At 38.4% G+C, this 25,943-nt stretch overlaps 4 protein-coding genes across 4 annotated transcripts; 3 read left to right on the top strand and 1 right to left on the bottom strand.

The window, feature by feature from the left end:
• Nucleotides 1-212: 212 nt before the first annotated feature.
• Nucleotides 213-2,544, bottom strand: LOC136250215 (GTP cyclohydrolase 1 feedback regulatory protein-like). Its single transcript, XM_066042393.1, has 3 exons — nucleotides 2,446-2,544; nucleotides 2,204-2,298; nucleotides 213-563 (listed from the first exon to the last, which is right to left on the bottom strand). Exons 1-3 carry the CDS (start codon nucleotides 2,479-2,481, stop codon nucleotides 413-415), a joined length of 282 nt encoding a protein of 93 aa, XP_065898465.1. The 5' UTR covers nucleotides 2,482-2,544; the 3' UTR covers nucleotides 213-412.
• LOC136250209 (dual specificity mitogen-activated protein kinase kinase 6-like) lies at nucleotides 2,505-6,750 on the top strand. The gene is made up of 12 exons (XM_066042389.1): nucleotides 2,505-2,622; nucleotides 2,670-2,772; nucleotides 2,828-2,891; nucleotides 2,954-3,067; nucleotides 3,116-3,235; nucleotides 3,283-3,399; nucleotides 4,575-4,626; nucleotides 4,674-4,801; nucleotides 6,018-6,095; nucleotides 6,153-6,292; nucleotides 6,436-6,481; nucleotides 6,532-6,750. Exons 1-12 carry the CDS (start codon nucleotides 2,613-2,615, stop codon nucleotides 6,604-6,606), a joined length of 1,047 nt encoding a protein of 348 aa, XP_065898461.1. The 5' UTR covers nucleotides 2,505-2,612; the 3' UTR covers nucleotides 6,607-6,750.
• LOC136250206 (tRNA wybutosine-synthesizing protein 4-like) lies at nucleotides 6,750-9,441 on the top strand. The gene is made up of 5 exons (XM_066042386.1): nucleotides 6,750-6,802; nucleotides 7,053-7,192; nucleotides 7,248-7,742; nucleotides 8,007-9,033; nucleotides 9,085-9,441. The coding sequence occupies exons 1-5, from the start codon at nucleotides 6,773-6,775 to the stop codon at nucleotides 9,406-9,408; spliced, it is 2,016 nt and encodes a 671-aa protein (XP_065898458.1). The 5' UTR covers nucleotides 6,750-6,772; the 3' UTR covers nucleotides 9,409-9,441.
• LOC136250205 (tubulin-specific chaperone D-like) lies at nucleotides 9,414-25,942 on the top strand. The gene is made up of 45 exons (XM_066042385.1): nucleotides 9,414-9,667; nucleotides 10,288-10,338; nucleotides 10,383-10,480; nucleotides 10,735-10,836; nucleotides 11,132-11,263; nucleotides 11,318-11,373; nucleotides 11,427-11,509; nucleotides 11,559-11,654; nucleotides 11,853-11,941; nucleotides 12,202-12,245; nucleotides 12,306-12,405; nucleotides 13,207-13,249; nucleotides 13,297-13,357; nucleotides 13,405-13,479; nucleotides 13,738-13,769; nucleotides 13,819-13,881; nucleotides 15,386-15,445; nucleotides 15,811-15,907; nucleotides 15,958-16,015; nucleotides 16,065-16,094; nucleotides 16,144-16,229; nucleotides 16,485-16,565; nucleotides 16,622-16,695; nucleotides 17,302-17,410; nucleotides 17,607-17,673; nucleotides 17,722-17,776; nucleotides 17,830-17,895; nucleotides 17,954-18,009; nucleotides 18,571-18,634; nucleotides 19,199-19,256; nucleotides 19,307-19,370; nucleotides 19,473-19,567; nucleotides 19,623-19,757; nucleotides 21,460-21,546; nucleotides 21,640-21,744; nucleotides 21,793-21,846; nucleotides 22,977-23,115; nucleotides 23,326-23,378; nucleotides 23,431-23,577; nucleotides 24,128-24,217; nucleotides 24,584-24,671; nucleotides 24,748-24,857; nucleotides 25,583-25,661; nucleotides 25,712-25,769; nucleotides 25,815-25,942. The coding sequence occupies exons 1-45, from the start codon at nucleotides 9,484-9,486 to the stop codon at nucleotides 25,838-25,840; spliced, it is 3,600 nt and encodes a 1,199-aa protein (XP_065898457.1). The 5' UTR covers nucleotides 9,414-9,483; the 3' UTR covers nucleotides 25,841-25,942.
• Nucleotide 25,943: the final 1 nt, after the last annotated feature.

Raw genomic sequence — 25,943 nt, 5'->3', positions numbered from 1 at the left:
CCAAACATGTATAATTATACATTATCAAGTACTGTAAATACTAATGACCTATTCAAAAGTATTCTCAGATTTACTCTTAAAGCATTTAAAATTTTTCTGTGAGGGAATACCCCCAAGACCCCCTCCCCAATATTGACATGCTTTACATGGTAAAGTACAATTAAATACTAGCTACCCCATAATATGGACTTTGCACCTCCCACTTTGTGGAGTACTGCTCTCTGTCCCTGGCAATGGGAGCAGACTTTATTACAACAATAGCAAAAAATTGTTCTGAGATGTACAGATACAGTATGGTCATTCTGAAAATATATATGTATATATTCACTTATTCACTGAGCACTAAGGTGCCATGGGAGCTATTTACATGCAGTGTAATTACATTCTACACTAAACAGTCAGTCAATAACAGTCACACAGTCTTCCATGGCTCTTTGGGTGACTCACAGTACATTGTCCATATACATGATTGTCCCACTCCACCCATGGAGATCACTCGGTAACCTAGTCCTTCAAGTTTGTTGAGGACAACTCGTGGAGGTTGGGCCACCCGATACTCTGAGCTACAAGGATTATAAAAATGGTAACAGGTTAATATGAGATCAATAACACAAAGAGACCTGTCAAAATGCTCTGATAATCAGGACACTTGTCCATGGTCTCACTTGCATTATAGTCCACACCAAAACCAGTAATATCAAAGAGGTGAACATGTGTTCATTATCAATGGTTACAAGTCAGTTGTAAACATGTTTGTGTGCCTGAATGTTAGTCTGGCGCTGTCTGCCCCTTCACTAAAAGTAAGGGTCTGGTGAAATACATATTCCATATCAGTTCTAGCACACAAATGAAAAACACTAATCACCTTGGAAATACAATGCTTTATTTATTCAATTGCAGGGCAAGCTTATTACACAACCAGCAGTTACATATGCTATATCTAATTGGATTTATTTAGAATCTATTAGGGATCAGACTATTTTACCTTTTTCCACTTGTTTATCTTTCCAGCAATTTTTTTTTTTCCAATTTATACTCCATATTTTGCTCAGTGTCTATATATTTTACTCATCATAAATCTTTGGCAATCGACCATTTCTAACTGCATAGCTACAATCTCATGTTGTGTATTGGAGTATCTCAACCACAACAATTATTAACTTTGTATTGCCAATATTCTACCACATGACTGTTCTATTAGAGTATCTCAATCTTTTGTACAAAGTTTGTTCCCCAGATGCCACTTTACAAAAATTGCACCTATTAGCTTTTTCCATTGTTTTTACCCACCTATTAAGCCACATAAACTTAACGATTGGTTTTTCATCCTCCAATCCCATGTGGGAGGGTGGATTTTATTTTATTTTTGATAGCTATATAGTTGACTTAGATGGCTCACGTGATACAGAATGCAATGTTCTTAGCTAGTTACTAAAGGTGTTGAATGCATTTAGCCAGTAACAGTAGAAATATCTTTTTTTTGATGCGGTAAAAAAAAACAAAAAACAGTGATGCGGGTGGGAATAGGAAACTAACAATTAAGGGCCTTATGCTAAAAGTTTTAATGGCAAAATTGACACATCCCTAATTTGTATTTAATCAGACCCTTGCTTTTAGCGAAGGGGCAGGGCACCAGATTAACTAAATGCATGGGTGTTCTTGCTGATATCAAAGCACTATTTTAAGCGGTTTAAAGGGTTTCACAGTGCTACTAAATGTTAGGAAGCTGGTCCATATAACAAGAGTTATTAACAAAGGAAAATTTAATAGCAGCACAATAGCTAAATAAAATAGCTCAAACACAGTTATAGGAAATTTTCACTGGTTTCTGGAAACCAGTCAGCTTTAAAAAAATGGAAAAGATTAATATACTCCAATAGAACAGTCACCAGCATAAATCAAGTACTCCGAAATCAAAATCAGATTACTGCTAAACATGTTACAAAGTAACCTTTCATAACCTTTTCCCTTTGTAACCAATAATTGTCTCTTAGCACCTTGAAGCATGTCTAAAAATATTTTATATACTTTAGTGATGTCTTCAAAATCATTCTGCAAGTGCATGAGGTTCAACTTTGTTGTTTTGGGGTGATTTTACTCATGGCAAGCTAGATTATAGGCTGCATACATGCCTCAGAGTGCATCCACCAGTGTCAGAAAGGGTTAACCATGCTGTGACCTTAACACCAAAGCCTATTCTTACAAGTTATTTCCAGACAGTGTCTGCAGGGTAGCTCCCAAGTACTCCATCAGTTTCTTATCACTCCATTCATCCCCACATATCGTCGGCCCGTTCTCCTAAGAACCATAGATATTATATTACTTATCTATATGCGGCATTAAAGAACAAACACAATGTGTTAAAAGTGACAATTCGTCCATTGTATTCTAGCTGTAAGCAAATAGTGTCATGTTACTCTAGTATTCCTATCGCAACTCGCTTACCAATCGAATTTGCGTGCTAACCAGGAGGTAGGGCATAATTGCTGAAGGAGAAAATTACAAACCCACAATCGATAATTATATGACATTAAATTTAGCGCGGGCTCACGTGATATATTATTCATAAAGGTGCCTTCTGTGAGATAGCTCGATCCCAAGTAGCCTAGATCATGTCCAGTGGTTAGTGAGGGTGTTAGCGTATCTGCATGTGACATTGTTGTCTTTAGCTCCGAGGAAACCGCCTGGGGCAATGGGTTTGGGGGATAAGAAGCAAAGTAGCGGTAAGAAACCATCTATGCCGCTGTTCAAAGCCCCGACACCACTAAAAGAGTAAGATGTAGGGTACGGCTATAAGAATAAAAGTATGAACGTTTTCGATACGCAGGGCAACCCCAGACCCGACTTTAACCATTGGTAAAGAATTGGACAACCTCACACTTGAAGGGAAGGTATACAGTACCATTAGTACACGAATTGTGTATTCGTGAAACTGGTATTCTTGTGTTCACAGAGTTACAAGTTTAGTGCTGATGATTTAGCAGATCTAGGATTGCTTGGTACTGGTAATTTTGGCACAGTCTCCAAAATGCGGTACATACCCACCAACCAACTAATGGCCATGAAGGTTGTGTGTACTATCCGTTGGTGTGGTTGTAACCTTGCTGCATATTAGAGGGTTGCTCTACGTGAGCTAAGGATCACAGATCAAAATGAGATCACAGAATTAGTGGTGCAAGTTCTCAGTCGAACTTGTCCCTATATTGTTGGCTTCTATGGCTGCCTCGTCCGAGAGGTAGGAAACACCCACATTAATGTCACATTGATCGTAGTGTATTACAGGGTGAACTATGGATGTGCATGGAGCTAATGGATACATCCATGGAACATGTACAGAAGATTTATAAAGATATGAAGCAAACAATTCCTGAAGATGCCATTGGCAAAGTTGTAGTGGCTGTGAGTTGATACCAACTTTAAAATGATATCCATGGTCCCTTTTCTAAACTACGGTTGTAGAGCCTGAAGGATGCAAACTTGGTACATTGAGATTCTCCCATAGGCCAATTTTCTGAATTTCAGGTGGCTCTGTACATGAGTATCACATTTCACCATATACCATATCTATTTGCATAGAAATCTGTTGTTTGTAGAGGATTTTGGACTCGTTCTATCCAGCATATAATTGAGGCTGGGTATATCATATTTCTGGTTGATAGTATAGCATGGCTACTATGCTTTTCAACAAAGCCACTCAGTGTTGGGAGTAACGCGTTACGTAATATTATTACTTTTGTGGCAACTAAGTAATATAACGAAATACGCTATAAAAACGGGTAATATAACTGAAGTTACTTTACTTACAAATGTGATGCGTTACCTAAGTAATATAGTTACTGTAATGAGTCTAATATTACGTAATATAATTACTACAAGTAACGAAGTTACTAATCGCGTTAGTTATCCTCTCAGTAACGCCTAGCCACAACTAGCCACAACGAAGTAACGAAGCCTACTGAATGCAACTTATTCACCAGCTTCTTACTTAAAACCAAGATTTGCACATTGTCCCCCAACAACACAATCATGTCACGTGATAAAGTGGTAGTTTCACACATGACAGCTTAAGGCTGTGGACACAAAGTAATATAGTATGTAATATTATTATAGTTACTTTATTTTATGAGTAATATGTAACTGTAACTAAATAGTTCAGTTGCAAGTAATATGTAACTAGTTACTTTTACAAAGTAACTTGCCCAACACTGAAGTCACTACATGCAAAGACAGGTTTGTGTAGCTATAAGCTCACAGCATTTATATGGATATTTTAACAAGTGACCTTGTGTAATCATCCTTTATACTATTATCTGCTTGGTTCCTCTCAAATAAGCTACTTCAAGAAGACAACCGGTTTATCACAAATCGTTGCCCTGTTTATACATCAAAGGTACCTTGCAGCAGCTATTTGAATGCAAGCTGTGGCTCTTATGACAGTAATTCAAGATTGCTTTTTAGCTACTGTTTGGCAATGTTTGTTGTTTCGCTGATGATTTTTGTTGTACTGATGGGTTTTTTTTCATATGTTAAATTCTGTATTCATCCATTGATAGTATTTACTTTCTTTTTGTCAGGTTGTTAGTGCTTTACAATATCTTCAGAAATCATTGAAAATCATCCACAGAGGTAGCACATTGTTATTGTTGCATGTGGTGATGTTGCTATGGTTGCAGATGTGAAGCCTTCTAACATTCTCCTGAATGAGAGTGGAGAAATCAAATTGTGTGATTTTGGTATATCTGGCCGTCTGGTGGACAGCATTGCAAAAACACAAGATGTTGGTTGTCGACCTTATATGGCAGTAAGTGTGGGCAATAGGGACTTCCCCTAGTGAGGTTACTGCTGAGCCGGGGAAACTTTTGTGGATAGTTTTGGTCATTTGGGAATCCCATTGTGGTTTTTGTTGACTATTCATTTAGTGATCTGTGTTTTGTGATTTCTTTCCTTGTTTGCTGGCCTTGTTTCCTGGAGTCATCAAGTTCGCTGGAATAACTGCTTATTAAGTTATTAATGATTGTTTGCTTATGTGGTAAATGCATAAGTGATTGGACTAATATTTTTGACATCTAACCAAGGGCTGAATTTTATTATATATTGTTAAATTTCCATTTGAAAGCATCATACAGTATGATAGTACTGTATAGTAGGGACCACAAAGGAGTAGGCGTGGCCCACGAAATAACATCACCCAAAACCAGCCTCAATTTTCCCTGACGACGAGGCAGTATTGGTTAGGTAAAACTAATTAAGCCCAAACAAGCTTTCAGATCAATCCAAAATGCTTTCAACAAGTTGCTACAGAATTTTTTTTTAAATTATTTAATGGAATTGTCTACTGACTGAGTAACTGGCCTTTAGACAAGCGTAACTTGATAACAGCTAAGGTTACGGGCTTAATTTTTTCACTGTTTGACATCACTTTGGCCCGAGAGGTGCCTTTTGGCATACCGCAGTACGTACAATGCATTCTTTATGGACTTACCAGTTTCCTCCTTTGGGTCCCATTCATTGTTGCTGACAGCGAAAAGTGTCGATTTGGCAGTAGCACGTGATGGTTTCCCTTTGTAACAGAAATCATCCGTGTTTTTCATAGTGGGTATGTGATTGCAGATTTTCGAACAGTTCTTGATTCGTACTGTTGTGTAATGGGTTGAACATAGCTGACAACGAAGTGTAATGGATACTTCAGTTTTAAGACGATAATTGATGTAGCTGGGGTGCGCAGCGTCATTTCTGATGCAGTATGCATGAGTTCACCAGCCTTAATAATTATTTATTTACAAAAAAAAGTTAACAAACAAGTACACAAAAAAATGTGGGAATTTCAACTAGAGTAGGGACCATAGCACATCGATAAAAAGTACTGAAACAAGCTGGAGTAGTGCACGATATTAAATCACAGTAAAGCAATAAGAAGTGTTATATCCCTACTGTGCTTTGTGTACTTGTTATTAACAACGTCATTCTTTATCCCAGCAATACTTATACAGACATAATATTATATGTTTTATTGATAGCCAGAGAGAATTGATCCCAAGAAGGCTGGAACAGGATACACCGTTAAGGCAGATGTGTGGAGTTTTGGCATTACAGTGGTCAGTACAATGAACTATGTGTGTGTTGTATGTTGTCTGTGTGGGTGTATGGTGTAGATGGAGTTGGCATTAGGGGAATTCCCTTACAAGAAATGGAGCAATATATTTGAGCAGTTGAATGCTGTTGTCAATGGTGATCCCCCTCGGTTACCCAAAGATAGTTTCTCACCAGAGTTACAAGATTTTGTGGCTAAATGGTATGTAATAATGATATCTTAATAGGTTACCTTTAAGATGGCCTCATGGTCTTAATGAGGCCATGAAGTGCATCTTAGCTAAATTTTGGTACCTACTTGATATGGTCACTAACTATTTAAAGTACATATCATATTTTTCTTAGCCTAACTAAAGATTCTATTCTAAGGCCTGGATATGACGACTTGCTGGTGAGGATTAATTAGAATGTGTAGTGTGTTATTATTTGGTCCCACTGTAGTTGACACTGTTTGTCAAGAAACATCAAGTATCAACGTTTGATGTTGCTGCATGGTACAAGGGGATTAAAAAATAAACACCAGTTTGATATTTAAGAGATTTTCTCGACCTTATTTGATCTCATGACACATTGTAATAATTTTAATACCTTTTGTAAATAGGGTACGTGTATCTTCTGTTGCATTCGAGATTAAATTTGTAATTTCACTGAAAACCACAATCGAAAGTTAATTGGTTGCTTGATGGCAGCTCGCAAAGGCAACACCAATGCGGTAAGTGTTATACGGTGTACCTCGTGCAATGAAACGTGGGACAGCATGCAGTAGATTTGTTGTATTGAGCCAAATTAGAGAACTAGTGCTTTACGTACGTACAAATGGAAACGCTTTATTTTAAATCACCAAAGCTAAATGCATAGTTGTAAACCTCGTTGTAAACATACAAACACTGACAAAAGCACGAGCTCAAGACGTACAACACTACACACAAATGACACAAGGTTAACCATGGTTGTCGCTACAGGTGAGGGGCACTAATGATAGCAGTACTCTGAGTAAGTGTTCCATGTCACAACACGGATACTTTAAGGATCATTTCCTCAAGTACTTCGCGGCAAAGATTGTACGTCGAGCACCATTGATCCATCGTGGATACTATATCAGGTAGAGCTCTGATTTATCTAGTCATACAGTAGCTATAATGTGTATCCTTTCTCAGGACAAAAGCTATTGATTGGATTTTGCAGTCATTTCTGTGCCACTTCAGTGACGTCACAGCTCAGGTGGTCTCCTTAGGGGCTGGATATGACTCCAGCTGTTTCCGTCTTCTGTCTGAAGGTGCTAAGTCCACTTTTATTGAGATAGATTTTCCTCAAACAGTCCACAACAAAAGTTCGATCATCAAATCCACACCAGAGTTACACAGACTGTTACAAGATCCAGTATTTGATGAAGGTAGTGCTACTGTGCCATTGAGATCAAAGCAGTACAGTTTAGTTGGAGTGGACTTATGCAATGTGGGGTTTTTGGAACAAACCTTGTCATCACTGATTAGCTTCTCCCAGCCCACTCTTTTGTTGTCCGAGTGTGTCATGACTTACATGGATGTCAAAGATTCCCAGAGACTGATTGAGTGGGTGTGTAAAGAGTTCGATAATTCGATATTTGTGACCTACGAACAGGTTCATCCCAATGATGGCTTTGGACTTGTCATGTAAGTTGTACCTCTCTATAATAGACACTTTGAGAGGGTGTGAACTCCATTGTTGCTGCAATACAGCCTTTGTAAACAAAGGGCTAAGCCTTGTTGGGGCACGACCATTTTCCTTATTGTGGATTTTTTTTAGTTTCTGGTACAGAGTGTACTAATAGAGATTTTACTACTCCACCAAATTTATTCTGCTGCAAAATTACATGACTGTACTACGTCTCTAAGCCTCATTTAGTTGTTGTGTACTGGCTCTATTGTTTTTTGCAGGCAAGAACATTTTAGAACACTGGGGTCACCACTTAAGGCAGTCAACACATTCCCCACACTACAGAGCCAAGAGGAACGCTACCTTTGTGCTGGCTATGGTGTTGTTGACGCTAGGGATATGAACAGTGCGTATCAACAACTTCTGAGTGACAGTGAACGACAAAGAATTGAAAATATGGAATTATTTGATGAATTTCCAGAGTGGCATTTGAAATGTGCTCACTACACTCTAGTGTTAGCTAGCAAGGGTGACTGCTCTCCTCTTCACAAGAAAGTAACTCAAGAAGTACCTCTAATCACTTGCGGGGTGTGCCAAGAAGGAACATTCAAACTCTCCCCTGTTGCTATGGAAAACTGTGACCCAAGTTTGAGCAGATATGGACATGCTTCAGTAGTCCTGACTGGTGACACAATGTTACTGATAGGAGGCTATGGACCAGAGCATGGCAAGCACTCACGTCTCGGTAATTGTCTATTGTTACACTACAACAGAGCTGGAAGATGGGTTACTAGTAAGCTGGACATTATAGATGCTGCTATTTTACCAGCCATGATGCACCACACTGCCACAAAGACTAGTGATGGTCGAGTGATCATATTTGGTGGACGCCAGTCACCAAAAAGTGCCAGCAATGTTTGCTATCAACTAACTAATTTTATGGACAATTTAGATAGCAGTAACGTGGGTGCACATCAGTCTCACAACAAATGGAAGATAGAAGTTGTTAAGGCAAAAGGCCAGTTACCTCTACCTAGATACAAACACAGTGCAGTTAATGTCCAGGCAATGGATGGCACTGAATTGATTATCATATTTGGAGGGAGAACAAACACAGGAGTAGCATTAGATAATTGTAGTGTGTTTAGCATCAACTCAAACACTTGGGAAGAAGTGGTGTTTGATGGAGAGATGCCCACTGCACGATTTTCACACTCTTGTTTCACTTGGAAGAATAGTGTTTATATTATTGGAGGGTTAGGTAGTGATTTTATCCCACTTAATTCCATATACAAACTGAGCATAGAAGTAAGTACGCGTGTCATAGAATGTATTGATGTTTCAATTTCATTCACACAGACCGACACTAGAATTGTTTCCAAGCAACTGAAATTATTTGACTTTCCCTATCAATATGCAAGCCCAGCAGTTTGTCATGGTGACGTGGCCTACCTCATAGGAGGGATCTGTTGTCAAGGAGATGGTACTACAGGAGTGGTGACCATTCACCTGTCAACAATGACCTGGAGCCAGTGTGGTGTGCCAGCTGATCATCGTGTTATTTTAGCCAATCATACTGCTCATTATTGGAGAGACAACAACATTGTTACACTTGGAGGGGGCGGGAATTGTTTTAGTTTTGGGACACATTATAACTCCGTATACTCATTACAGCTTACGTGATCATTAATATTAATGCGCATGCGTGTCACGTGTCACGCCCTTTGATACAATCCTGCCTACTAGTAACGGTTACTGATGAGCGGATACAAGAGCAGTGATAATGGTGGTGGTGAGAAAGACGAAAGTGAGGATGCTGTTCGTAGAGGAACGGTATTGGACCACTTTGTTGAGAAGGAGCAAGTGGCAGGAATGATCACTGAACTTCCCGCCTTAATCGACGAACTTGTCGTACTGGAACGAGCACATGAACAATTCTTAGGTAATGCGGTAACTGACAACTGCTAAGCTAGCTTTGTTCGCTTGTGTGTCATCCACTGTTCTATTTAATGCACAACTGTATGTGCAAACACTTAACATGTTATGATTGTATATGGCTAGTGACAACTGTGTTGTCTAATACTGCTGGCTGTTTGTGTGTAAAATCAGTACATAAAATTGTGACCATTAACTGTCCATATGTCAGCTAGGTTTAGAAGGTCCACATCCACTTAAGAAAGTCAAATTATTTTTTGTTGTTGGAAAAAATAGTGTGACTTAGACACTGATGAACATAAACATCAGCCATCATAGCTGCAGATACAGTTTATCTAGTACATTGATACTAATAATAATCATTTGCTTCAAACCGTCAGTTTTTGTTGCAACCCATTTACCACGTATGCCAGTGGTAACTGATAAGGTTACTGGTTCAATACCTGGGTAGTGCCTGTTACCGTTGTTTCCTTGAGTAAAATTATTACCATTGCTCACATCTACCCAGGTATATCACTTGGGAGTAATTGTATGTATATTTAGGCCACAGGTTTTACATACATGTTGTCACATCAATTCAACATAGAAAAGCAGTGCTAGTTATAAGTTACATTCTCTTTGTCACAGTGATATTGGACAGATATCAGGAGCAGCCTCACTTGCTGGACCCTCACCTAGGTGGGATGTGTGATGAGTGTGGTGTTGGTGTGATGTTGTTGTAGATGAGTTGGTTGGTCACTTGTTCCAGTATGTGAGGGACCCATCCTGCTCATTGTGGGTATACCACATGTCATTCAAATATCTCTATACTCTCTCTAAGGTGTGTGCGTGTGTGACTGTGCATGCATGTAGTGTATATCTGTGTTTGCTGGACTACAATGGTATCGAGGTGGGGTATTTAGTAAAATTTGGAATTTTTGAGACCAAATATTTGCTGTTTTATGTACTTAAAGAACTTATGTAGTGATAACCCAGCTTTGCCCTTACTATGGACATTATGAAGGCAGTTAATTGTCTTTGATGATCTGCCAATTAATTCACACATAATGAGACAGTCTCGTTGATGTCTCACAGGTTAGAGGACCAAAGATGATGGTGAGATATTTCTCCCATGAAGTAGCTGACCTACAACCAGCGCTGGATATGTTGAAGAGACAGAACATTGATGACTATAAAGTGAGTATGTTGATAGCTCCTGATGTAACATGCATCACACACGTACATGTGTGTATGTGCATGAATGAAGCCTTTAGAAGAGAGGGCTCTTATACAATCATACCTACAGTGGAATACTGGACTGCCTGTACACTATGTAGGTTAGTAAGAATCAGTGCATATAAATTTTTATGTGACACATGGACAGTTGGCAAGTTAACACCAGGTCCCTATTAACACCTGAGCATTTACGTACATAGTGTCAGGCGCAACTGCAAGTTGTATGCTATCTCATTACATCACGTTACTCATACAGACCTGGGAGACTCGTTATGTGCTGCTTTTGTGGTTGTCATTTATCATCATCATACCATTTGACCTCTCCCGACTGGACGGAACACGTTCTGAACAAGGTCCTATTGTAGACCAGATATTAACTATTGCCAAGGTATGGTATGTAAACCCTTGTGTCTTATTATCAAGCAGATGTCTTCAATTACAGAGCTATCTCGGGAAGTCAGATAAGACTCAAGATACTGCAGGATATCTGCTAGCCAGGTAAATAGTGCATGATTACCATGTATTTGTCCACATGTTGATATTGGTGCAAGGTTTGTGTCCCGACCTGACTTGAAGAAAGAAAAGCTCCCCGAGTTTCTTGACTGGTGTTTACGTGTCTTGGCAACCACTGATGGTATTGTCACGTTTTATGACAACAATATTAATATTTGTTCTATTTATAGCCCAGTCATCTCAGGGTATGACGTTTGTCACTGGAGTATTGTCAGCCTTGTCATCATTGTTTAAACATGGCAAACGTGAAGACTTTGTACAGTATGGTGTGTGAATGATATGATGCAATGAGACCTGCTCCAATAAGATCACTTTGTAATAAGTTCACTAGCCATTCCCAGTTGTAGCATTTCTGTACAAAATGACCTGTCTATTGTGGCCGCAAAAGACCCAAAAGTGACCTTATAGAGCAGGTTTACTGCACACCATATAGCATCAAGGCATTGGATGTTTATGTGTTACAGCTCCAGTGGTCTTCAAGGCACTAATGCAATTGGACCTGTCATCCAGTAATAATACTGTACTCCGTAAACTACAAGTGAAGCTGTTACAGGTGAGAGTACTATACATGTTATTGTGACCCAGTACAGTGGTCTTTAGTGATGATTTATAGACAAATACACTATGTCCCTTCCCCTTTGTTTTGGAGACCGTGATACCATCCTTAAAGAATCCTTATTAGTGTAATTTCCTGATTTTTAAGGCTCTAAATGTTATATTCCTTAATACAAATGGACCAGGTGGCTATTATGATACGACCTGTTTACAAATGTATCTATCCATGTTGTTTTATGTTGTAAATTGTCACTTTAGCGATTGGGGATGACCTTTTTACCGCCGAGGATTGCATCATGGAGGTGTGTTTTTTAATTTAAATTTTTTTAGTATGCGTGGGATTCTTGTTTATACATTTTAAGGTATCAACGTGGCAACCGCTGCCTAGTTACCAACATCACCGCTCCAGCCATCAGTAATCAGACCTCTGCCCCGCCCCTCAACAACAAACAGGACTCACAGGTACTTGGAATGTAATATATTGTATGCATACAGTCATTAATTTATTAATAATTCCTGAATTGAATAGTGTGTTAGAATAGAAGTCCCTACGCAAATATGGCAAGTAGGTGTCTTGTACTGAATACATAAACAATTGCAGTAATGATTGCTCTATTAGAGTATTTGAACAGATTTCTGTATATAAACCAATGGGTTAACAAATTGAAGAACAAAGGTGTTTGAAAATACACTGTATTTACAAGTATAAACATTTCGGCTATCTGCATCAAGTGGTTCAGATGTTGAAGTGCACAATGTTCAAAATCTTAAAAGTGATGTGATGGCAAATGCATCCAGTGAACTGTTCAAAGCACATGAACTTTAGTTTACAGTATATACTTGGTTAAATGCTGCGGCGATTGTTACCTTAGTTTAAAAAATCGATGTAGCAACTATTTAAACTCAACCACTACTCATGCTCAAAAATGATGCTGAAACTCTTTTTTAAAATTGATTGTGGCACTACTCAAATATTGAAGGTGTGGTGTTTCGCCACTATTTGCTACAGATAAAGTTTGTGCAAGCTTTCTTAATCATGTGGTGCAAAGTTAAAGCACATGAAGTGAACACCTCCTATTAGAATCTCCATTGACCAGGCTACCTAATGAAGTGGTCTCTTAAAGATGTCATGATTTGTATCTTAGCTATGTTTTAGACCTGGTAGTCTTATTACTGAGATAATTTTAGCTTGACATGTTCAGGTGGTCTTATTAAAGGAGTGACAACTAAACAAAAATTCACTGTACAAATGTCCTTCCATAGGAAGAAGAATATAATATTCCTGAAGAGACAGAAGACATCTTAGGTCAGTTATTGTAGTCTTGCTACTCTGATACAACAGCTGCTTGTTAGGTCGGCTACTACAAGGTCTGAAGGATAAAGACACAGTGGTACGGTGGTCAGCTGCCAAGGGGTATGTTGTCACGGTGCCAGGAGCTCAGTTGTCATGGTTACTCACAGAGTGGGCCGTATTTGTGGACGATTACCATTAGAACTAGCCAATGAAGTGATAGCATCTCTCCTTGATTGCCTAACGTAAGCGTATTATGTGGAGTGATAAAATTTTATTCTTTTACTATGAAAATATGGTCCTTGCCTAATGCATGGACATTAATTTTATGGTATTGTTTTTTATTGTGTAAGGAATTCATTTTTAATGTTTTGCTGTAATTCTTACAAAATTGTAAGTTGTGTTCGATGGACCATTTGTATGGTATAGTGTTATTTGTTGTCAACAGTTAGCTAGCTTCCTCATCTAGTCCAGCATGTTATAGTACATTGTTATTACACTAGGAGTCGTGAGGGTGACAGCTCATGGCATGGAGGTACAGTAGTGTGTTGTTGACGGAACTGTACTTGATTATATGGCTTCAGGGTGTTTGGCTTTAGCTGAGCTGGGCAGGAGAGGTCTTCTGTTACCCGACCGACTGCAAGAGGGTGAGTGGTGTTACCTTATCATTGTGTATATCCTTGAGTATAAATCAGCTCATGATATCATTATACGCCACCTAGCCTGTCTAAACCAGACAACTTCCATAATTGTCTTTTGTGTACAAACTGACCTGCTTAATAAGGTCAGAAAAGTTTGGCACATGGTGACCAGTATAGATACTTTCACTGTATTTGTGTTGAAATCCTTTAATATATCCTAACAGAGTAATTTTTTGGAGTGTCTTAGAATATTTGTTTTTGGAACAAGCTATGTGTATACAGCATCTGGGTTCTTATTAGGCCACTTTATAGCGTGGGCGTTCAAAGGCACCACTCGGGGTTTAACTGGCGTATTGCCTGGGCAATATCATGGGAAAGTGGTTTGCCAATGACTTTAATACCCAGTCAGTTCAAAGAAACGATATGCTTTGACTCGTTATATTGAGCAACATAGAGCTTTGTATTGTGGGACTTGATTTTGTAGAGGTTGCAAAGCTGAGTATATTTGCTAAGATAGACTAGTTGGTTGTTAGTAAAGGATAATGAAGGCACAAAATAATTGTTTGGGCGATCGTGGATGCGTATTTCTACCCACCGCGTATCAGCCTTTGAACAGACCACAGAACAGCAAAACTACTACTGTTATGCTGAAATAGGTTAGTAACTTACAGTCCTAAGTACTTAACTTAATACAATAACTTACTTACTGTCCCAGGACTTTATCCACAATGACCTCACAAGCACAAGATGGCCGCGTTATTTGGGGTACTAATGTATAAGTGCCTATGGAGAAATTCTTTTGATTCATCATATTTCAGCCAGGGAAGAAGATATTGAGCTCTAAACAACAGGTACGGTTACAAGACCGTACAACAAATGATTTGTATCGCATGCCAGAAAATTTTCGAGGTAACACTTGTTTTCAATAGTTTTTGTTACTTTATACCCATACCTGTTGGTTACTCCTCGGTATCTTTCCTCACGAGTGAAATATGATCGATTAAAACAATTTCTCCATAGTCGCCTGTACATTAGTACCCCAAATAACGCGGCCATCTTGTTGCTCGTGACGTCATCGTGGATACAGTCCATAGCGAAGTTAGTTGGCTTAACTTAATACAAATTGATAACAATATAAACTCCATCCCACAATCACAAGTTTTCTAACATTATGCGTTGAAGCATAGTAACGTATTAATGACGTTTTAACGTATGGATAATGTTCTGGTGGCTATTAGCCCACGTTATTAAAACCACAATCGATCTTCAGATGCTACTGTATAAAACAAACGGGGTAAGTTCTCATTAGTTCTTTCACCTATTAGATGAGTGTGTCCCAAGTGATATATATCACTTGTACCACGGCTGCTTGGTATTTGCTGATATTATACTCCCGCAGCCCTTGGACTTGGGTGTATATATATCAGCAAATCCCTCGCAGCTGTGGTATAACTATTAAATGTGATCAGTACACCGAATGATTTCCTACCATTCTCCCTTATATATACAGTTGTTCCAGTGGTTCTGAAGGCTCTAGCATATGATGAACGCCGTGGTGCACATAGCGTGGGTGAGTTATATGTGTGTGTGTGTGTGTGATGCAGTATGCCAATCTGTCATAAGTTGCTGCGTGCTCTGGCAATAATTGACCCTATTTATAATACCTATACTAGAAATACTCTAATAGAACAGTCATTTTAAACAAGGCTGTGCTGTACATACAAACTATGTGTTACCTTCCAACATGGTCTCAGCTGCTGCTGTAGATTTAAAGAGTTTACAGAAATCTTTCATCAGTTTTGCTGGAAAGATATTGTCTTCTTGTGTACATGTAGCTTTATTATTAGATCTTAAAAGGGTAGCTAACTTATATCATCACACATGATCTATACTTTTTGTAACAGTTGTTTTATGATAATGTTTTCATACATACAGGTTCTAATGTCAGGGATGCTGCCTGTTATGTTTGCTGGTCATTTGCTAGAGCATATGACCCTGCTGTGTTGCTACCCTATGTGACTGATGTTGCTAGGTAACCAGGTGTGTACAATGTCATGTTGATATGGTGATTATTCTTAATAGTGCCCTCCTAGCAACAGCTCTGTTTGACAGGGAAACTAACTGTAGAAAAGCTGCCTCAGTAAGTTGTCTACTAGTATTATGAATTTTGTGATTTTTATTTCTAATAGGCTGCATTTCAAGAGAATGTTGGTAGACAGGTGGGTGTGGTATGACTTGATAACAGTTGCTAAGGGGTAAATGATACAGGGTACTCTTCCACATGGGATTGTAGTTATGACAACTGTGGACTATTATTCTGTTGGGAATATCAGTAACTCTTACCTTGAACTGAGGTAGTGTCTGTCCGTTTGTCTGTGTGTAGTGTGTGTGTGCATGTGTACAGCAAACCAAGAAATGACTATTCAATTAAGGTGTATTGATTGTAGGTGTATGTTCTATTAAGAGTATTTGAATGGAGCTAGATGTAAATGAATTGACTAATTATCCAGTCAGTTCATACTTTATATCATTGCTTGAGGCCATTGGAGTTTTGCATAACTGAGGGGGTCTACTAAGTGGTTTGTAATCATTGCTATCATTTCATACAGTGTGAAGATAGCCTCATTCCCAGAATACACTGGTTATCTGATCAATCATTTGCTGCGGTACAAGCTATTTCACTGGGACAGGTACACCAGCCCCCACCACTATTAACCACACCTACAATTCTGCATACTTGTTACAGTGTCATCCGAGAACTAAGCTCTCAGTCCCTACACAGACTGGTAGCTGTTGCTCCTGATCTCATGAAGGATACAGGTAGTGTATTTTCCGTATTTAACTAAACTGGAAAAGGGTGCGGCCTTCAGGGTTTTTAAAAGAAAAGTGGCTCCAGTGTTAATGAATGCTACCAATCAGTTTTAATAATGACAGCATCACTATTTCTTAATTAAAATCATTGTAGTCATTTGTTGGCTGCCAACTTAGTTTCACAAGTTGGCCACACCCTCTTTTCAATTTGTATTAGTACCACTTTTGTTTATACGTATAATGTGTAAGCGCTTTACTTTACTGAATGTTCTATTAGAATATACTGATCTTGCATTTGCTGTACATGTTGGTTTTGTGTTATAACTCTGTATAGCCAATACTGTGATTTCTTTCAAACCATCTAAAGTTGCTTCTATAACGAGTAGTCTTATCTTCAGACCAATTTTCAACTTTGCAATTTAGCTTTGCTTGGATATGAGTTCATTTGTGCCAACCTGGCTTTAATACTATACTAAGGTAATGATATACAATCACACGTCGAGCATCTTTGCCCACAAATTCAATACAGCTGTAATTATGCTTTATAATATAATGATGGTATATTGTAATCGCAATAAATAGATGATTTTGCAATCATATCTTATTTCACTACAGCCATTCCTGTGATGCTGGAGCATTCATTTGCCATTGATCTCGGTGATAGACATGGAGCACTTCTCGGGATTGCAGAACTGTCCACCGGATTCTGTGCCTTACCAGACATGTGTGTTATAATATATAACTATCTGCAGTGCTAGAAATTAAAAATGACTGGTTAGGATTTTAACAAAATGTTTTTGAAGAATGAGAAAATTTTTCAGGATATTAAATTTTAAAGGTTAAAATGCTAAGCCAATAGCTGACTGTTTTCTGGCACTGGCCACACACCCTACCACGTTCACCTTACTATTTTCCCCCAGAGGAAATAACATTGAAGATCATTTGAATAATTCTGTGATACACCAACTGATAGATATTGTACCTAAAGTGAGTTGAAGTGGTGACTGTTCTATTAGAGTATATTGTGTCATGTAGCTGGAGAGGACTGGATCACTCAGAGGTATAGGTGGAGAAGTGATGAGACCTGCAGGTAACATGTGGGTGGGGCTGTAGACCGCATGTTAGCTACCACATCCCTTGCAGTTCTACACTTCATACGGTGCATGTGCAGCTGTCACCTTCCAGTACATGATAATACTGCAGTGTTAGGTGAGCTGTGGATCATGTGATGTATGTGGGTGGGGCTTACTTGAATTGCTCTACACAGAGACATGGCAACTAGTGATTGAAGACAATTTCTCTCATGGAGAAGATCCAATAAGGGTAAGTGTAACCTTAACTAGCTCACTGTGTTGCTAGCTGCTGTCACTGCTACCAATGTGTAGTAGTCTGCCCTTTGCATGTTTTAGAAGTCTTTCAACATTACCATATTGATTGCATAATGTTTTAAACAAGCCTATCAGCATAACCCTTAGCCTTTGAAGAAGTGTCTAGTCTCTGTAATACACTTATACTGACTGCATGATGTAAAAAACTAATTAAATGGATTCTTCATTCTGATTGGCCAGTCGTTTTCTAACTGGCTGCACAACTCGTGTATGCTATGTTTACCAGACCCTTACTTTATATGAAGGGTCAGGTGCTGCCAGACTAATTGTTTAGTTAATCAGGTACTAAGTGGGAAAATTTTTTGTAGCTGTTGAGTCAAAAGTTCACGATTGTGGAACTACTAAAGATAAAAGGACTCTAATAATAGTTAGGACTTTTTCCTCTAAGTATGTAAAACTGAACTGGAAAATCAGTAATCAGGAGACTGTTTGTTAGTCCCAAGGTGTTCATGTTACGTAGCTTCTATACTGTATTAACTCCATTATGCTGTTATAGGATAGTGCTGCATCAGCATTCAATGCTATCTGTTGTGAGTACTACACTTCAGCCATGATACGAGGTGTGTGTAGTGATATTGTAGTTAAAGATGTATGGCACTTGACTGAGTCTGTTCAAAACAAGTGGCTCCTTGTGTACACCTGATGTTGAGTTCTTTGTAGTCTCTGTAATTAGTGGTAGTTTAAAGTTTACCAGCTGTTGATTGAGGACGTGCATGTAAATTGAATATCGAAAATTGCCTCATTAATTATTCCACCAGAAATGAATTGTCAGTAACAAATTGTTGATACAGTGTAATGTGTGTAGTGCGTTAGTGAAGCAACTGTTGTACTGTGGTGTACTCTGAACACTTGGGATTATGTTGAAGTGTCCTTATTAGTGAGGTATCCTGACTTCAGGGGATTCGCACATGTCTACCCTAAAAGGGAATATGGAGAAGTGTATGGTATGTGACTTTGTGTTTAGTGGAACCACATCAATGTGGACACCTTGACGATCAAGATCTTGTCCACGGTCCCATAAATAGTGTACACATATTTAGACCTCTGAGATCAGGACACCTCACTAATAAGGACACCTTGATAACCAGGACTTTTTAATGCTCGTATGTGAACTCTTGTTACAGATAACAAGTTAATAGACCGACTCATTGCAGAGTTACAGAGCGACAATCGGTTTTCACGGTTAGCATGAAGTCATTGCCATTGTCACTACATATGTGCTAATTGTCTAGGATGGGATTTTCCCTTGGACTGGGGAAACTACCTTCAAAACTGTTACTAGGTCAACTAGACAGGGTGAGTGGTCACACACCGAAGATGTTTTGGTAAAAAATGGCACAATCTAATGTTTGATGTGTGTGGCAGATGTAACTCATGTTTGTTGTGTTACGTACTCAGGTTATAGCTGAACTGATTAAATGTGCCACAACTACAAAAGATGTGGAACCTAAGTACACAGAATCACGTAGAGACTCAATTAAAGCAATAATAAGGTCACTACTTAGCTAACTTGTGGAGAAGTTACTGGTCCAGTTTCTGTTATTGTAGTATTGTGAAGGAGGTTGGAGTGTGTGTCACCACTACCCCCTGTTTGTCATCGTTTGATGTTGATTCGATATATGAGGCATTCCTGGTTGCCATGAGTGATTACACATCTGACCGTCGTGGTGATGTGGGAGCACTGTGAGTTGCTATGCTAACCACTTGACTACAGTATCTGTTGTTAGGTTATCATACAGTATTACAACCTAGAAATTTCACAAAAAAAAATTTATTCAGTGGAATTTTCTACTTCCTAACTGACTGACTGATGCCTTTTAGACAAGCGTAACTCGATAACGGCTTAGACTATGGATTTAAAATTTTTACTGTGTGAGTGTTAGACATTGCTTCAGCCTGACAGGTGCCTTTTGGCATACCACAGTATGTACATTGTGTACATCGTGGACTTACCTTTGACCTCCTTTGTGTCCCATTTACCTTTAGCTGACAGTGCAAGGTGTCAATTTACGGTAGTGTGCGATATCAGGAGCTCCCCTACAATTGTAACAGAAATCTTCAAATTGATTGCAGAGACACTTGTCATACTGCTGTTCATGTTGTAATGAGCTGAATATAGTTGAAAACGAAGTATATTGGCCACTTTATGTAATTCATAGTTGGGAGACGCATTCAGATAAAACATAAGCCTGGTGCCTTTCTTTCTTTTGATGTGGGTTCACCAGTCATATAATTACAAACAAGGAAAAATTAAGTTTGATTAGGGATCATAGAAATAAACAGGTGAGGTTGCCTACACCTGAAGATAATACTAGTGGACATTTAATCCCTCTATAGCAGTAAGTTGCCTTGAAATAAGCTTGTCTGAAGGCATCAGTTAGTCAGCCCCGTCAGTTGGAAAATTCCACTAAATTATACACTTTTGGAGCTACCTTTTAGAAGTGTGAAGGCACTTTTGAGCTATAATTATACCTAACCAATCCTGCAAGACACTGAAGTGTATTGCAAGGCTGGTAAAGTTTCATCATCCCAAATCGTGCTATTAGTGGTCTGCAGAAAACAAAACTTTCCACCACAAAAACCCGTTGTCTCCTTGTTCTTTGCAAAGAGGGTAATTCTGTCATCTTTCATAAAGACGAGATCATCATTTCCTGATATATTATTAGGTAACTAGGATTATATAAACTGAGCTAACGTGACATAACTGGTTCTTGTTCTGATGTTTGTGTTAGAAAGCCAATCCTCGTGACTGTCTACATACCATCATACCAGACGTGTATTTGTTGTGCGGTCAAAGCACCATATTTCTATCTCGACCACAAACTGTGAAATTATTTGGGTGATTTATTTGGTGTTTCAAGTAACAATTGGTACAATGTTTATGAATTTATTAGCTTAACACATGTTGCAATTACTGTTGCTATTTATTGCCTGTATACCTATTTTACTAGCCATATATGGAGTGAGATCCATTATATTGGCCACCTGTATAGATAGGCCATATTTCTGTATGTTTGTTCAAAATACAAATTCTCTATTCTCGAGAAATTTTGTATGGTTCCAAACTATCCCTCAGTACATAAACTGACTTGGAAAGTCAGTAACAAGTGTTTGTAGTTTACATTAATTGTCTCTGATACCTGGCCATTGAGCTCAACAGTACGTAGGAGGGATCTAAAGTGGTGTCTCCTGGTGAAGTGAGTTTTGGCAGTATTTTAAATATCTAAGGGTTGTACCCTTAGACTACTCCCTAAAATTCTAAGCCGTACTATGTTGTGTGTGCCCCCCCTCTATCATTTAGCTCTAGGATCGCCACTGGTAACTAAATGCATATACGTATTTCATGTTGATGGTTTGCCAGCTATCATGTGATGTCCCCTCACAGAGTTCGGGAGGCAAGTATGTTTGCATTAGATGAGCTGACAAGACACTTAGCAGCTGATGAAAAGTCTCATTTGATATCTCCAACTTTGTGAGTCCACTGTACATATCTCTAGTTAAAGCTTTTTGTTTGTTGTTCATCATTTATGGAATTGTCTTGTTTATCAATTTCCATGGTAACTAGATGCTGCCGAGTAGTGCAGTCAATTGTACAACAATGTTGTGAGAGGATTGACCGGACCAGGGGTGTGGCTTGTAACCGGTTACTGAGTATTATCAAATATAACAGGTATGTGACCATGGTGACCATTCAAATTGTTGACACAATGTTGTTCAGTCCAGTGATACCTCATATACCACACCATGAAGGCCTGCTGGCTGTATTTAATAAGTATGTAGTGTGTTGTGTAGTGTATGTAAGTATGGAGGTTATGTATGAAAAACATTTTGGGAAATAGAAAAGTTTTTATTAGTGATTTCATGAGCCTAAATTAATACAAATAAGACCATGAAGATTTTCACATTTTAGATGTGCATGAGTACAGTGAATGTCCCTGCTGCTGCTACAGTTCTTCCCCCACAAATATAAATATTTTCCAAGTATGGTACATTTAAGTATCACTTCCTCTTGCAACAAATACTGACGGGGTGTGATGAGTGGGTTTTTTGTTTGTTTACCAGCATCTAATAGTGTAAACAGTATTGTTTATGATATTGTACTGTTAGCCAAGTTATTTACATTGCTGAAATTCTTTTTAACAGTTAATTATTTCTATATTAAATTTTATTAACTGCCTGTTTACGAAAGTTGTTTTGACAGCCGTAAACACATTTTCGGGATCAACTTTCATGTGTAGTCACTAGGGAACTGCCGTCAGCAAACCGCAGCATTGTAAACTGTTTACAAGTGCAAGCAAGACCAGATGTTTTGAAGATTATGTAAATCTCATTTGGTTAATGGATCTGAGTATTTATGAGGCTATTGCATCAGAATTTAAGCTAACAAAATTATTTAATTACTCAAATGCACCAGTAAACATTAGTAGTAGGTTAAAAGCTGGACTCAGTATTTCTTTAGTATCAAATGCATTAATTACATTTCTTTTAAAGAGGCAGACTCATAATATACTGTACAAGTAGTTGTAGGTGTTGTAACTAAGGGGCTAGGAAATGGAGTACTGTACGTTCAGCACTGCTCTGATACTCGTAAAGGTTAAGATACTCTCTAATAAGATGCTCTAATAGAGTAGTCACAAAAGTTCAGGTGCTTTGGTTACTCCTAGTCATTCATATGATCAGTACATACGTATGTACAGCTGAGCAACGAGATTCTACATGAGAGATAAACCTCTAGCTTTATGCATATATTGAAGTAGTACACAGTATATGTTTCAGAAATTTCGGGACAATTTTGTCCACTATATTTGGGCACAAAGTATTATTGTAATATTCAGTTAGTAGCCACAAACGTAGTATAAACCTGGTAATGTGTGTACTGTTACTATGACACTCACATTACAGAGAGGCAATCACTGATATAGACTGGACAGTTGCTCATTCTTCATTTCCTCTACTAGTCCAGCTACTGGCATTACCTAGTTACACCTACCATACCTTATTAGGTATGATAGCAAGTGTCGGAGGATTAACTGAGTCAACAGTAAGTGAGGGTGATTTGTTGTAGTGAAATCTCTTGAATAAGGCCATCCATGCATATGTAGGACCTATTACTCAGGTGGTCTTATTAATGAGATCATAACGTACATCTTTACTACCTACTTGCAGTGACCACTATAATGAGGTGGTCACTATTAGTGTATTTCTATTGGATATTTGTCAGGAAGTAGTTTCACTTTATCCATTCGTCTAGGTTAGACATTCTAGTTCATCTCTGTTAAGCTACCTGAGGACAATGTGTACCCAGTGAGTCACCTGTAATGATGATTGATGTAGTGTATTGTGAGACTTATTAAAGGAAGGATAAGCTGGCTGACTTTTGTGTCAAGTTGACAGCCATATTCAAGGATAACCTAAAGAATACTAGGGTCACCATACCACTACTGGAAACTGTGGGAATGTTACTGTCCAACTCTGTATTTGATCTGTATATGGATTGTGACAGGTATGTGTGTGTGTTTTTGTAGCGTGAATGTGTGTTTGTTTGTTTGTTGTGTGTGTGTGTGTGTATATATTTGTAACGTGGATGTGTGTGTGTGTATATTTGTAGCGTGAATGTATGTGTGTGTGTGTGTGTATGTGTGTGTGTGTGTGTGTGTGTGTGTGTGTGTGTGTGTGTGTGTGTGTGTGTGTGTGTGATTTGTAGCGTGAATGTTTGTGTGTATGTTTGTAGCGTGTGTAGTGTAGTGTCGTGTGTCGTACACCACATACAGACCACATCCGGACACAGCTACTATTGACCTTTCCCAACACCACACAACTTGGTGTTACAATGTGTGAACATGTTCATGGTCAATTAGTTCATGTCAGGTGATTTAATAGCTTTGATGTATCATTCTTGTGGTGTGGACCACATTCAACTTTGATGTAGGATGGAATGCTTTGTTGTGGGCCTTGTGGCCTATCATTGTATCATGTTACATAATGAATTGTATAGTTCCTTGTCTGGCCACAGCCAGTCATGGTTTGTGATTAATACCAATTTATCCCCGCAGTCATCCCTTCCTGGTAAACATCTTGGATTTAACAAAAGAAGAAATCAAGCGGACAAAAGATGCCAAGAAACTGCTGTCAAGTATCAATGTGTAAGAGTGGAGTATTTTACAATGGAACCTCTTCTTGAAAAACTCTGAGAAAATATGTTAAATTAGATTTTAGTCCCAGTTGGAACCACCAAATGATTGTGTATGTATTCATGCAATCGTTACAGAAATCTACACACTTTGCACAAAAATTAAGCACTTCACATTACGTACAAATTGTTACTGAAGTTTTCATGTGGGTTAAGATGTCTTGATATTTAATACACTTTTATCAGTGCCAAGTTGTCCCTATTTTACAGGTTTCCATACAATTTCAGTCTTTATATTTCAGGTTGGTGTTAAATTATCCATATAAAGAGGTTCCACTGTGGCAATCACTCAATGGTATAGTTGTTGATGTTCCTACAGGTATTGTGGTTTGCTACAATTCCATACATCAATACAGACTAAGGCTCTCAACCAGCTAATGCTATTCCTGGGACATACTTACCCCAGAGTGAGTAGTAGTAGTCTGTTGTGTATGCCTGTTTGGTGTGTCCGGTTTCACTAGCTCATTGTTTCACCATCTATAGGTACGCAAGAGTGCTGCAGATCAGCTCTACACCACACTACTAACATATGACCAGTTGTTACCAGAAGACATACTGGATAATATCATCATCATTCTCTCTGATACCACATGGTGAATAGTGTATTGTGTTCATCTCATTCTTTGACCTTCTAAACATACATACTTTGTGCTGGCTATTTGCCTTCCATTGCCTCTAACTCAAGTAATAAGATGTAATACAAAATTGTGTATGCCTTAGTTATCTATTGAGTTCACCAGTCAACAAGCACATGGAAAATTTAGTTAGTTTTCATAGAAATAAAGAGTAGTGAAACAGTGGAGGTCGTCTGCACCTGCAGATATACTAGTAGACATTTATTGTCTAATTCAGTCATGGGTAAAGGCTGAAATAGGGATTAAATGTCCACTAGTGTATAAGTCACCTCACTTGTTTCACTACTTATGATCCCTAATCGAACTTAAAATTCCTAAGTTTACCTTGTAGCTGTAGTAGTACTTACTAAAGGACTCTTTTGTAATGGCCAACATGAAGATTTCATCACTGAAGTACATTGTGCAATGTCAGAAAATCTGTGATAGTGTATGGGTGTATATATGGGTCAGTAATCTACTGCAGTGTTTCTTTTGTAAACAAAGAAGCAAAATATATTTTCCTTGCAGTGATTTTATTAAGAGCTACAATTGACTTCTAAGTTGTGACCTTTTTTTTTTTTTTTGGTCTTTGACTTACAGCTAGGCTGAAGTTTAGTGGAATCTGAAACCCCCTCTGAAAATTTCTATATCCGACACTGCTTCAATTTACCTGTGTCATTCAATTGTACTTTTACTGTTACCAGGAGTAACCCACTGGAAGAAGTGAGAATTGTCAGGAACAATCTTTGTGAACTACTGGGACTACCAGTTCCAAAACAGAAGGTAATAAAACTTGTTCTTGTAACCTGTTAAGCTGGTTTACATCTTCACAGGCTACTGCTACAACTGCCAAGCCAACAGCTACCCATGGTGACGAATTTGCATACAGAGGTGTGGTATAATTAACTGGTGTTTGTTGCTATTATTTTATTTTAGACCTCGTGGAAAGAGCAGGATATTAAAATCCGCGAATATATACTCGCAAACATAACAGTTATTTCTGTATTTATAATTATTAAATTTTTAGATACATGTACCCTAAATAATCACGTGGAATAATTTAAT

The sequence above is a fragment of the Dysidea avara genome, chromosome 3, assembly GCF_963678975.1.
Source record: "Dysidea avara chromosome 3, odDysAvar1.4, whole genome shotgun sequence".
In the NCBI taxonomy this organism is placed as follows: Eukaryota; Metazoa; Porifera; class Demospongiae; order Dictyoceratida; family Dysideidae; genus Dysidea; species Dysidea avara.
Note: the sequence above shows the minus strand (reverse complement) of the source record. Positions and strands in the feature narration are given on the sequence as shown.

Bases quoted from the DNA above. Each gene is read 5' to 3' on its own strand.
- LOC136250209 (XM_066042389.1), top strand. The intron at 3,068-3,115 runs GTTGTGTGTACT...GCTGCATATTAG, and splicing joins ACCAACTAATGGCCATGAAG to AGGGTTGCTCTACGTGAGCT. The intron at 4,627-4,673 runs GTAGCACATTGT...CTATGGTTGCAG, and splicing joins ATTGAAAATCATCCACAGAG to ATGTGAAGCCTTCTAACATT.
- LOC136250205 (XM_066042385.1), top strand. From the start codon at position 9,484: ATGAGCGGATACAAGAGCAGTGATAATGGTGGTGGTGAGAAAGACGAA. The intron at 10,837-11,131 runs GTGAGTATGTTG...TTACTCATACAG, and splicing joins AGAACATTGATGACTATAAA to ACCTGGGAGACTCGTTATGT. The intron at 19,257-19,306 runs GTTAGCATGAAG...CTAATTGTCTAG, and splicing joins AGCGACAATCGGTTTTCACG to GATGGGATTTTCCCTTGGAC.
- LOC136250206 (XM_066042386.1), top strand. From the start codon at position 6,773: ATGGCAGCTCGCAAAGGCAACACCAATGCG. The intron at 6,803-7,052 runs GTAAGTGTTATA...TTGTCGCTACAG, and splicing joins GCAAAGGCAACACCAATGCG to GTGAGGGGCACTAATGATAG. The intron at 7,193-7,247 runs GTAGAGCTCTGA...ATCCTTTCTCAG, and splicing joins CATCGTGGATACTATATCAG to GACAAAAGCTATTGATTGGA.
- LOC136250215 (XM_066042393.1), bottom strand. From the start codon at position 2,481: ATGCCCTACCTCCTGGTTAGCACGCAAATTCGATTG. The intron at 2,299-2,445 runs GTAAGCGAGTTG...TATGGTTCTTAG, and splicing joins TTAGCACGCAAATTCGATTG to GAGAACGGGCCGACGATATG. The intron at 564-2,203 runs GTAAGAATAGGC...TAATCCTTGTAG, and splicing joins ACACTGTCTGGAAATAACTT to CTCAGAGTATCGGGTGGCCC.